The sequence below is a fragment of the Gadus chalcogrammus genome, chromosome 5, assembly GCF_026213295.1.
Source record: "Gadus chalcogrammus isolate NIFS_2021 chromosome 5, NIFS_Gcha_1.0, whole genome shotgun sequence".
NCBI lineage: Eukaryota > Metazoa > Chordata > Actinopteri > Gadiformes > Gadidae > Gadus > Gadus chalcogrammus.
The window spans coordinates 22,189,986-22,201,991 of record NC_079416.1 but is presented as its reverse complement, the minus strand read 5'-3'; the positions used below and the strand labels follow the sequence as shown (position 1 = coordinate 22,201,991).

The 12,006-nt window shown below is 47.9% G+C and overlaps 2 protein-coding genes across 3 annotated transcripts in view; one reads left to right on the top strand and one right to left on the bottom strand.

The window, feature by feature from the left end:
• Positions 1-1,348: 1,348 nt before the first annotated feature.
• On the bottom strand, positions 1,349-10,728 carry psma3 (proteasome 20S subunit alpha 3). Its single transcript, XM_056589958.1, has 11 exons — positions 10,618-10,728; positions 9,460-9,542; positions 8,772-8,895; positions 7,654-7,755; positions 7,309-7,382; positions 6,950-7,022; positions 4,533-4,598; positions 3,178-3,224; positions 2,309-2,376; positions 1,978-2,042; positions 1,349-1,532 (listed from the first exon to the last, which is right to left on the bottom strand). The coding sequence occupies exons 1-11, from the start codon at positions 10,636-10,638 to the stop codon at positions 1,488-1,490; spliced, it is 768 nt and encodes a 255-aa protein (XP_056445933.1). The 5' UTR covers positions 10,639-10,728; the 3' UTR covers positions 1,349-1,487.
• Positions 10,729-10,842: 114 nt separating this feature from the next.
• The window catches only part of mipol1 (mirror-image polydactyly 1), a 16,537-nt gene continuing 15,373 nt past the window's right edge, over positions 10,843-12,006 (top strand). For both annotated transcript variants that reach the window (XM_056589957.1, XM_056589956.1), the window contains exon 1: positions 10,843-10,945. The gene's annotated coding sequence lies outside the window, so the exon portion shown is untranslated. The remainder of the gene's footprint in view (positions 10,946-12,006) is intronic.

Sequence of the window (12,006 nt, the reverse complement as noted above, 5' to 3'; positions counted from 1 at the left end):
CCCGACTTGCCATTCAATTCCCCGCCGCCTCGCGTTCTCGCTCCCCGGGCGGGTGACCGTCCTGCGGCGGACTGGCTCCGTCCCCCCGCGGGACCCGTCCTCCCGTCCCGTGTATTTAAACGTTTATATTTAGTTTAGTGAAGGACGTTGATCGATACTTACATGAGACGATCCTGCTCGCTGGCTTCGGAGGCGCAACGCGAATAACAAGCTGTTGAGCCGGAGCGATGTTTCCTGGTCGCTGATTGGCTGCACCGAGAGCGGTCGTTCAAAGGGCGAATTGTGATTCGCCCATCGGACTCTGCGTTTTCATTGGACGGAACTTTGGTTGTTTTACTATTGGCGGATACGAACACGGCGCCTTGACGAAATGGATGAGTTTTGCATGAGCATGTCCAACCAGGAGGAGCGTCGGCGGCGACGGCTCCCGTGATTGGCTGCCTTCAGGCCGCGCCGCGAGCTGATTGGCTGCTACCCTTTCAGGTCCGGAATGAAACACGCCAAGCAACAACACTCCGCTTAACCGCCAGACAGCGCGATTTAGCGTCGATATAACACTCATAACTTCGCGTTACAGCGCACAAATGTTCACATCACGACACACCAGACAGCTCGTCAAAACTTTAGACGAGGAGGGGACGTTAGCCGGAGCGAAACGCGCTGCGCACCGCTCGTGTGGCGAGTGGGCGGGCGCCTTCGCGCTGACGTAAACGGAAGAACGCGAGAACAAGTCCATAAATGGGGATTTCTCTCCAAAGAGTGTTTGAAACAAAATGACACCTGTACGAAATCCACGACGAGCCGAACAGCTGACTGAGATTTACTGCGGCGGCAGTTTGAGTGGACACTTATGCCAACAGTTGTTATCGGTTCACCGATTCAAAAGAGAAGCATACTTCTAATAGTAGTATCCTAATGCGCGCTGTGGTATTTACTAGAACTCTTGTTGTCCCTTTGCTGTCAGGATAGACTGGTACTATGTGGTACTTTATTAGCATTAGTACTCTGTAGTACTAGGTTAGCACTATGTTAGTACTCTGGTATGTTAACATTCTGGTTCTGTGGTTCTACGTAAGCACTTTGAATAGGGTGTTCTGGATCTGCACTGACTGCACATCACGTCCCAGTCTCATACTCCCTCCTAACCATCTCTTACATGGTCTCTAACCCTCATAACCGGTCCTCTAAAGGTCCTCACCAGCGACTTGGGGGGGCGGATTGCTGTGTTCAACCCTTCTCACCCAGGCTTCCCATGTGTGGCTCAAGAGAAGTTGTGCTTTATTCTTCCAGCTGGGAACATGACCATTATCAAGGTCTTGGGTGGTTTCGGGGACAGAAGCTGGGAAACTGCATTTTTTTTTTTTACTTACATTTTTATTTTATTGTCATGGCTGAGAGCCGTCAAACCAAAGCAAAAACATGTCGACATTAATGGTCCATCACTAGAAAACATACAAAAGAGGCGGGGTCAGTTGGGTTGGAACATGTTACATGTTGTCTTCATCAGAGTCATCCTCTTCCTCCAGAGAATCCTGCAGACGGAGAGAGAGAGAGAGAGAGGTGAGACATTTCAATCATGTGACCCAAATGTACAAAGTCCAAAACAATGTGCCCCTCGTGCCCCATCATGTACACCCAGCAGAACCCTCAGCCCACTGGGAAACCACCAGCCCTAGGGTTCACACACAGCCGTCTCACACACCACACAGAGCTGTCTCACACCACACAGCTGTCTCACACCACACAGAGCTGTCTCACACCACACAGAGCTGTCTCACACCACACAGACACCGCACATAACCGTCTCACACCATGCAGAACTCTCTCACACCCCACAGAACTGTCTCACAACACAGACACCACACATAACAGTCTCACACCCCACAGAACTGTCTCACAACAAAGACACCACACATAACCGCCTCACACCCCACAGAACTGTCTCACACACCAAAAGGTGCCACAGCAAATCTTTACCTTGGCGTATTTCTCTGCTTCCTCCCGTACGTCCTTGGGAACCAGCTCATGCCGTCCGTTTGTTACTGAGAGGGAGAGAACGAGACAGTGAGCGGGACGGACGGAGAAACACCCAAGAGAGAAGATGACATCATGGAAACAGCATCAATAGCACCATTTCATTGGTTCCTAGTTGATTAGATCAGTGGTGAGATATCTAAGAGAGTTCTGACATCACATGATTTCAGCCCTTTATGCGAAACCCTTCTCAGAATCGTCGTCACTACACAGGCACTCCTGCTTGGGAATGAACCCAGAAGGCATGGGAGCTAGCCTATCCACCAGTTCTTACCTTCTCCGACCCAGCTGAGGTCAAGTTCGAAAGCCTTGTCCTTCACCTCATCGTGGACGATGTAGATGCTGCAGGACGACATCAACAACACAATCAACATCACAACAAACATCTCAACCAACACAACAAACATCACAACAAGCATCCCAATCACAATACGTAGACCTCATTACCAGGTAGCTTCAACACATACAAGGAAGGCGTTTGTTGCACAAGAACAACCATAAACAGAGGAGAGGATAAGAAGCAAACAGCAAGTCAAGAAACATCAATATGAACCATGTACAGCCGACGCCGTTCAGTCACAAGAGAAAGATCTGGCCTCACCCCCTCCATCAGTCACATAACACCTGTTCTGCAGCAACTCCATTGGCTCCCCATCAAATATCGCATCATTTACAAGATCCTGCTTCTCCCTTTCAAGGCCATCGACAATCTTGCCCCTCAGTATCTCACCGAGCTCCTCCATGTCAAGACACCCACCCGTTCTCTCAGATCGTCTACCTCCATCCAGCTCACCCTCCCATCTGCTCGCCTGGTTACCATGGGGTCAGGAGCATTCAGTCGCTCTGCCCTCCCACCTCTGGAACTCTCTGCCTCATGTCATCCAACAATCCAGTTCCATTATCACCTTCAAATCTCACCTGAAAACTTATCTATTCAGCCAAGCCTACTCCCTTTAAGTCAGTTGCATTCTTGGGACTAGAATGACCTTTTCTCTCCCTCCATTTCTCTTGTACACAGTTTTATTGTGTTGTTGTTTTTTGCTTGCACTTATGAATGTTTGATTTTGTAAGGCGACCCCGAGTGTCAAGAAAGGCGCCCATAAATAAAATGCATTATTATTACAATCTGCTCACACAACTCACATTTTGGCGACCTCCTTCACCACCTCTCTGCACGTCATGTCTTTCATCTGGGGAAGGTCAAGCACAAGGGAAAGCCTGGTCATTGATCAAAGGTGGAGAGAACCATAGAGGAGGCACCGACTGACACCCAGAATGACTGATTTGTGGATATTATGCACTTAAAAGTATTAAAACACAGCAGTCCTGCATCGATTTCCTCCTTCGAATTCAATGGTAAATGGACTAGATTTATACAGCGCTTTCCTAACCAGTGACCACTCAAAGGCGCTGTACAATATTGACTCGCATTCACCCGTTCGTGCGCGCATTCACACACTGACGGCGGTGTCAACAACGCAGGGCGACAGCCAGGTCGTCGGGAGCAGTCGGGGTGAGGCGTCGTGCTCGGGGACACCTCGACACTCGACGCTAGGAGGAGCCGGTGATCGAACTGGCGACCTTCCGGCTACTGGCCAACCCCGCTCCTCCACCCGAGCCACATGCCGCCCTGACTGAACGGTGCGTTGTAATTCTACGGTCCACTTGGTGCGTCTTGTCGCATGAGAACCACCAGGGAGAGGAGGAGGAGGAACCTCTGGGGAGCCCGATCCGACGATAGGGGGCCGCTTCCTCTAAGGGTTCTGAGGTCAAGGACCACAAGTGCACTAAACTCGGGTTCAGCGGTCCTGTGTTAAAAAAGACCTTCTAAGGGGAGATGGAAGGAGAGCCTGGGCCAGAGAACCCAAACACAAAAGGGACAGTCGAGTCTTGTTTCCTGTTTTGTTCTGGAGATATTCAAGGGGTACGAGAGGCCGAAATGAGGTTGGCTGGGGTGTCCCTTAGAGATAGGAGGAGAAGAGCAGCGTTAAGAGCTCTGAGTGGGGAGGGGAAGAACCAGGACTAGGTGGGAGATTAAGGCCCAATCCCATTTCTACCCCTTACCCCTCCCCCTTGGTTTGAAGGGGTAAGGGGAAGGCGTAAGACGCCTTCCCCTTACCCCTTCAAAACAAGGGGGAGGGGTAAGGGGAAGGGGTAAGGGGTAGAAATGGGATTGGGCCTATATCTCCACACTGGCCTGGGAATGCCTTGGGATCCTCCTATCAGAGCTGGTCAATGTGGCCCGGGAGAGGGAATTCTGGGGGTCCCCCTGCTAGAGCTGCAGCCCCCCCCCGCGACCCGACCCCGGATAAGCGGGTTTTGAAGCGGAGGATGAGGTGTTCCACAGAAGCGTAGAGGAGCAGGGTCTAGGTTGATCTGAAACCTTTACAGGCGCCTTTAACTGTTGGCCATGGCTGGCCAACTTGATTGGTCGAAACAACGATGAAGTGAAGGAACTTGAACCCCCCCCCCCGTTTGAGCCAGGTCAGAGCACTTACCGAGAGCTTCTCGATCTCCGTCTTGGCCGCCTGCTTGGCCTTCCCGATGGCACAGCCCCAGTAACCCTGCACACACAACATCTCACGTCAAAACCACACGAAGGGGTTGGGCTGGGCTTCTACCCATCAACACATTGTACATTAGGAGACCTTTTGGTCCAAAGCGACTTACAAAAAGGTTGATACACCGACGGCGGAGTCAACCACGCACGGCGACAACCAGGCTGTCAGGAGCAGTTAGGGTTAAGTGTCTTGCTCAGGGACACATCGACACTCAGCCAGGAGGATCGACCTAGCAACCTTCAGGTTACAGGTCAACCCGCTCCACATCCTGAGCTAAGCCGACCCATTGACACATGTGCTGTGTTCCAATATCCATACTACTACTGTACTTACTAGCCTTAGTTTGGGTACGTAGGGCGTTCCAATTCAGATCGGGCGGAAAAAACAGTGTACTGGAAGGACCCGGATGGTGTACTCAAAACGGTCAAACCGCGAAGTGCGGATCGATGTACACTTTTCGTACTCAAGGGCAGCCATCTTAGCTACGTATCGGGAAGAGGGCGGGGCCAGGCTGAGCCAAAGTCGGCGCATTTTCCACATAGCCTGCATTAATAGACTCATTTTGTAGTTTTATAGCCTTTATAGCTTTTTATAGCTGATCGTAATTTCCGGTTAGTGCACCAAGGAGTATTCGATTTGGAACAACACTGACATCTGAAAATTAGCGCACTTAGTGAGTGCGGATAGTGTACTACGTTTAAGTGTACTCATGGAAAAGCATGGATATTGGAACACAGCAATGCCCTTAGGAGGGCAGTAAGGTTAGACAGCTCTGGAGAGGGTGGAGCTAGGCACGAGGTGGTCAGATAGCCAAGAGAAGCGTCAGAGAATCAGTTAGGTTAGTCTGCGGAACTGTTCTCTGCATCATAACACCCTGTGGCGGTCTGATGCCGTGGGACCACACTACAGAACCACATCCTATTGGTCTAGAACCACCTTCTAGTCCTCGAGTATAGGAATACACTACAGAACCACATCCTAGGGGTCTGAAGATATTAGTTGTAGTCTACTATAGTAGAACTACGTTAGTAATGTAGTATTAGTTCTGTAGAAGTATTCTGAGTACTGTATAAGTATTATGTTGGTACTGTAGTAGTATTTTGACAACTGTAGAAGTACTATGTTAGTACTGTAGTAGTATTTTGACTACTGTTGTATTCTTGAGTACAGTAGTATTACTATGTTGGTACTGTAGTATTACACAGAGTACTGTAGCAGTATAAGTTCTGTAATAGTATCACATTAGTACTATGTTGATACTGCAGTAGTATTCAGAGTACTGTGATACTGCAGTAGTATTGAGTACTGTGATACTGCAGTAGTATTCAGAGTACTGTAGTAGTATTGAGTACTGTGATACTGCAGTAGTATTCTGAGTACTGTGATACTGCAGTAGTATTGAGTACTGTGATACTGCAGTAGTATTGAGTACTGTGATACTGCAGTAGTATTGAGTACTGTGATACTGCAGTAGTATTCAGAGTACTGTGATACTGCCGTAGTATTGAGTACTGCCGTAGTATTGATTACTGTGATACTGCAGTAGTATTGAGTACTGTGATACTGCCGTAGTATTGAGTACTGTGATACTGCCGTAGTATTGAGTACTGTGATACTGCCGTAGTATTGAGTACTGTGATACTGCCGTAGTATTGAGTACTGTGATACTGCAGTAGTATTGAGCACTGTGATACTGCAATAGTATTGAGTATTGAGTACTGCAGTAGTATTGAGTACTGCAGTAGTATTGAGTACTGCAGTAGTATTGAGTACTGCAGTAGTATTGAGTACTGTGATACTGCAGTAGTATTCAGAGTACTGCAGTAGTATTGAGTACTGTGATACTGTAGTAGTATTGAGTACTGCAGTAGTATTGAGTACTGTGATACTGCAGTAGTATCGAGTACTGCAGTAGTATTCAGAGTACTGCAGTAGTACTGTGATACTGCAGTAGTATTCAGAGTACTGTAGTAGTATTGAGTACTGTGATACTGCAGTAGTATTGAGTACTGCAGTAGTATTGAGTACTGTGATACTGCAGTAGTATTGAGTACTGCAGTAGTATTGAGTACTGTGATACTGCAGTAGTATTGAGTACTGCAGTAGTATTGAGAACTGTGATACTGCAGTAGTATTGAGTACTGTGATACTGCAGTAGTATTGAGTACTGCAGTAGTATTGAGTACTGTGATACTGCAGTAGTATTCAGAGTACTGCAGTAGTATTGAGTACTGTAGTAGTATTGAGTACTGCAGTAGTATTGAGTACTGTAGTAGTATTGAGTACTGTGATACTGCAGTAGTATGGAGTACTGTAGTAGTATTCAGAGTACTGCAGTAGTATTGAGTACGTACGTATGCGATCCCTGAGGGGTCCACCATGTAGAGCTGAGGGCCGTCGTCCACATCGTAGGAGCCCAGGATGAAGCTACACACACACACACACACACACACGTTAAGAACCTATATTTGGAGCTGTGGACTTTAGTCCGGATGCGAGTGTAGTTGTGTCGATCCGTGTGCGTTGATGAGAGTGTAGGGGTGCTTGTTGATCGGAGTGTGTTGATGCGAGTTTAGGTGGATGTGAATGTAGGCGTTTCAAGGTGAAGGTAGGGGTGTGGGGGTGTGTGTGTGTGTGTGTGTGTGTCTGTGTCTGTGTCTGTGTCTGTGTCTGTGTGCGTGTCTGTGTGCGTGTCTGTGTCTGTGTGTCTGACCTGCAGCCGAAGGGCCGGACGGCGCTGTACAGTGTGTAGGCGTGGACGTACATGGCCACTCTGTCGGCCAGGTGCTGCAAACACACGTCACAAAACCATCAGAACAGCTTCGGCACCCCAAGCACCCAGTAGGTCCCCTCCTCCACCCAGTAGGTCTCTGATTGGACAGGTCCACCTCCTGTGGTCTCTGATTGGACAGGTCCCCCTCCCGTGGTCTCTGATTGGACAGGTCCACCTCCCATGGTCTCTGATTGGACAGGTCCCCCTCCCGTGGTCTCTGATTGGACAGGTCCCCTCCTTCCCTCTACAATGGCAGTAGGATCATGTGAATGGACCTCATTTTACCTTGAGAGGGACTTGATAGCCGTAGTTGGACCTGAAGTTGGACGCTTCTTCCCGGGCCACCTCCGAGAGGGAGCGGGCGTCTGCGAGGAGTCCAGCTACCGCCTGGAGGACCACACACAACGTAGCGTCAGATAGCAACACAGCATCAGAACACAAAATACACACTACCGAACGTAGCTTCAGATGGCAACACAGCATCAGAACACAAAATACACACTACCGAACGTAGCTTCAGATGGCAACACAGCACCGGAACGTACAATACAAAATGTAGCTTTAAGAAGTAATAAAGAATCAGAACACACAATACAGAATGTAGCTTCAAGAAGTAAGAGCATCACAACACACTATTCAGAATGTATCGTCAGATAGTAACACAGCATCAGAAACCACAATTCAGAACGTAGCTTAAGGAAACAACATACCGCCTAAATAAACCACAGGTTGTTCAGATTAAGCAACCTGATTGGTCCACTTGACCTTTAGAACCTGATCATAAAGAGCATGACATCACACCTAGCCGTGCTCTGGAGATCATGCCTCATTACTATCTTACTGCGCCATTGATTCCACCATTACATGCCAATCCTAGCTTAAAAATGCATGTGCAATTGACTTGACAGTTACAAAATCTGTCCATGATAGAGATTTGCATCTCACAAGATTGAGGCATTTGTGTGTTGGTGTGGGTTTTATGCAGATTGGCAAATCCCACCATCTCTGTGAGGCTTTAGTTAGAGCTGGATGACTCTTTAACCGTGATTTGAAGGTGTCTCAGTTGTTAGGATGCTACTACGGTTCCCCCTGCTGGCTGGAGTAGCAAACTACGGCTTGCGTTGCATAGGACTCCAGGGAGATATCAGACCCTATGTACTTTCAGAGAAAATGAGATACAACTAAAACAAAGTTTTTAGGAGTAAAATACAGCTACATTTTGATCCTATATTTGATTGGAAACCGATATCATCGATATATTACATGACCGTATCCTACTGCACTGAATGAAAGTGTTGCCAGATTGGGCCTGATTGGGTGGAAAATCAGGCAATTTCTAAATTGGCTACGGTGCCTTCTAAATAAATAGGCATCCGGAAGAAGCAAAAGAGAGCGAGTGGTACCATTCCGACATGCTTGTCCACGTTGAAGATGCGCTTGTTGGAGCCTTCCTCGTACAGTTTGGACAGGACCAGCTTCTCCACGCCGAACACCACGCCGTCTTTACAGCGCACCGCGATGGCTGTGCTGTAGACACACATGATCAACACCGTCAACACCCTGCTCAGTGACGGCTGTGCTGTAGACACACATGAACAACACCCTGCTCAGTGACGGCTGTGCTGTAGACACACATGATCAACACCCTGCTCAAAAGGGACCTCACATGTCCAGCCGAGGACGGTCTACTCTGCCCTCTCCAGGTTCTTTAACAAACAGGTAGTGCAGCACTTACACTTGTATTGTAGTTATGAGATAGAGTGCTAGTGATAAATAGAGACGCATACAAGTGACAGATAAATGGGTCAGCCAGAGTGATTGATAGAAGGACAGACAGACTCCAATCTTGATTTCATGCTTAGCTTGTTCTCTGTCCGACTTGTAAGCTGCTTCTGGTAAATGAATCAATGTCGTGTAAACCGTTGCAGGTACTCGTCTACTGGGTGTGGGGGACTGGGTGTAGATTACTGGGTGTGGGATACTGGTACTGGTGTAGGGTCCTGGGTGTAGGGGACTGGGGGGACAGGGACTGGGGGACAGGGACTGGGGGACATGGACTGGTGTCGGGTAGTGGGCTAAAGGTAAACCCACCTGCTGTTCTCCACTGCCTTCATGGCGTACTCCACCTGGAAGACCCTTCCGTCTGGGGAGAAGGTGGAGGCTGACAGGTCATACTGCGGGAGAACACCACAGTCAGGAGGGGGTTCACACTTTACTGTATGACATCATCATTACATGCAGTATGAAATATCGTCATATTAAATAGCATGATACAATTTTACATAGTATGATGAATACCGAATAGCAGAGCTGAATAAAGCTGAAAGAGCAGGGTATCACCTTGATTTTAAGGCCGTAAAATAAGTTTTGCTACGCACTGACTGTCATCTTAAACGACCCTTAAACAATGATGAATGGACTGCATTTATACAGCGCTTTTCTAACCAGTGGCCACTCAAAGCGCTATACAATATTGTCTAACATTCACCCAGTCATGCACACACCGACGGCGGTGTCAACCATTCAAGGCGACAGCCAGCTCATCGGGAGCCGTCAGGTTAAGGTGCCTTGCTCAGGGACATCACTCAGCTGGGAGGAGACGGGGACCTTCCGGTTAACAGTCAATCCGCTCTACCTCCTGCGCCCCAATGCGTTTCTGTTATATTAGTAATCCAAACGTCCCTGTTTATACACAGATCCTGGGCAGAAGTTCATACATATCTAGGTAGAACATCACATCTGGGTTCTACGTCCTTGTTTTCAAAGGGTTCACTACGTGACCCCAGTACTGTCGAATATAACATGGGTTCATCAGTTTAGATCCACACCAGCGACCTGGAACATCGCTCACCAGTACAGACCCGTCTGTTACTGGAGAGCGACGTTCTGTCACGTTCAGCCTCCCAGTGTGAGCATGCGCAGTAAATACAATGTGTACTTTCAAAACAACAATTTAATAGTTATTCAGACTTGTTTAACTGCTCGGATCATAGCTTGGACATTTGATATCAAGTCATATTCTGCAGTGATCGTAGACTAAGCGACAAAGCAGCGACACATTACAGAACGCTTTCGATTTCGCTTAGTGGACCTAGCCTAGCCAACTAGCCTAGCCTAGCTAACCATGCTAGTGACTCAGCAGGGCAGACAACGAGTTACAATGAATGGGAACACTTTGCAGACTTAAAGACTGTTATTCATTAAACACTTCACTCAACTGAAAGTTAACTTGCACATATTGGTACTTACCCCTGTCCCAATTGAACTCATTGTGGCGTGAACTTAAATCTTTAGCAGCAGCAGCTCGGATCACAGGTTCAGTTCTCACCGCTGCATCACACTGTCTAAACACCGGTTTATAATTGTTATACTGCCGCCTATTGGCGACAGGCGGTATTACACTTGATTATAACGGCTTCATACTGTCACCTGCTGGTGGTACATAATAGTACAGTAGTAGAAGGGTGCATCGGTTCCCCCTAGCGGCCCCCTGGGGTACTTCAGAGAAATAGAAGTTATCCAAAGTCGGTCGAATTCTCCAAGACTGCGGATCACTTGTACTTCATCTAACCCAGCGGTGAGTGTTCAACTAGTTCCTGGAACGGGTTCGAGGTGACATCCAGGCTATATATACGTGTGTGTATACAAGCTGTGTGGGGCTATGGTTGTGTATATGTGCTGTGTGTGGTTATATGTGTGTACGTGCTGTGTTTAGGCACATCAGGAGGACACGTGGATGCTGTTGTCTTGGTCTTGCAGATGTTGACTGATCGTGTGTGGACAGCGGGGGTCCATACAGCTGTTCTCCTCCCTAGGATTAGGGGTTCTGGTAGACGTGGTCCGCTTCAAGTACTTTATAGGAGTTCATTCTGCATATGTATACAGCACTGTATACCATCGTACACTGTATGTATGTGGCAGAAGGCTGATCTTAATAAACTCTGAATGGTTCAGGTTAAAGTAGCTTAGCAGGCTATGGAAATCATGGAACTTGTGTTTCGTGTGCGAGTGCACTTCTTGGTGAATGGTGGATCAACCTGAGGAAGTGGCTGAGCAGGCTGTTGAAGAATGCCGGGAATGTCCGGAGTCATGAGTCTGTGGTTCAGCTCCACTCGTTTTCTTATTGATCTGTTTGCAATTCGTTTAACATTGAAATCGTGTAAAAAAAAACTTGAATGTGTGTGTCTGCCTTTTTGGTGGGAAAACCTCCATGAAATAAAACTCAATAAACAAGACGGTAAGCTCTTGTTTCTAAAGAGTTCATGTGGACCGCAGCTCTCCTATCTCAGACCCCCACCGTGAAGAACATCACCGGGGAGACCTGATGTTTACCTTTTTGAATGAAAGCCCCCCCAAAAAATTGGGTCCCCCCCCCGTGATGTCATCAGGTGACCACTTCCTGTTTAGATCTGCAGGTTGTAAACACGGTTGTCATGGTGATGTTTCGGGTTGCCACTGAAGCCTTTGAACAAAAGATCTATGCTCTCAAGCCGCGGCGCTATCAGGTGTCTGAGCTGGACAGGAATGATCTCTCTACTGGTCTCTATACTGGGAAATAGTATACTGGATCTCTGCTGGCCTCTCTACTGGGAAACAGTGTACTGGACCTACAGACTTTGTTAAATGTCAATATACTGG

What these genes read in the sequence shown, in the direction of transcription:
- psma3 (XM_056589958.1), bottom strand. Translation starts at nt 10,638, where the DNA reads ATGAGTTCAATTGGGACAGGG. An exon ending in CCTCAGCTGGGTCGGAGAAG is followed by an intron (nt 2,043 to 2,308) that starts GTAAGAACTGGT and finishes TCTCCCTCTCAG; the next exon opens with TAACAAACGGACGGCATGAG. An exon ending in AAGCAGAGAAATACGCCAAG is followed by an intron (nt 1,533 to 1,977) that starts GTAAAGATTTGC and finishes CTCCGTCTGCAG; the next exon opens with GATTCTCTGGAGGAAGAGGA.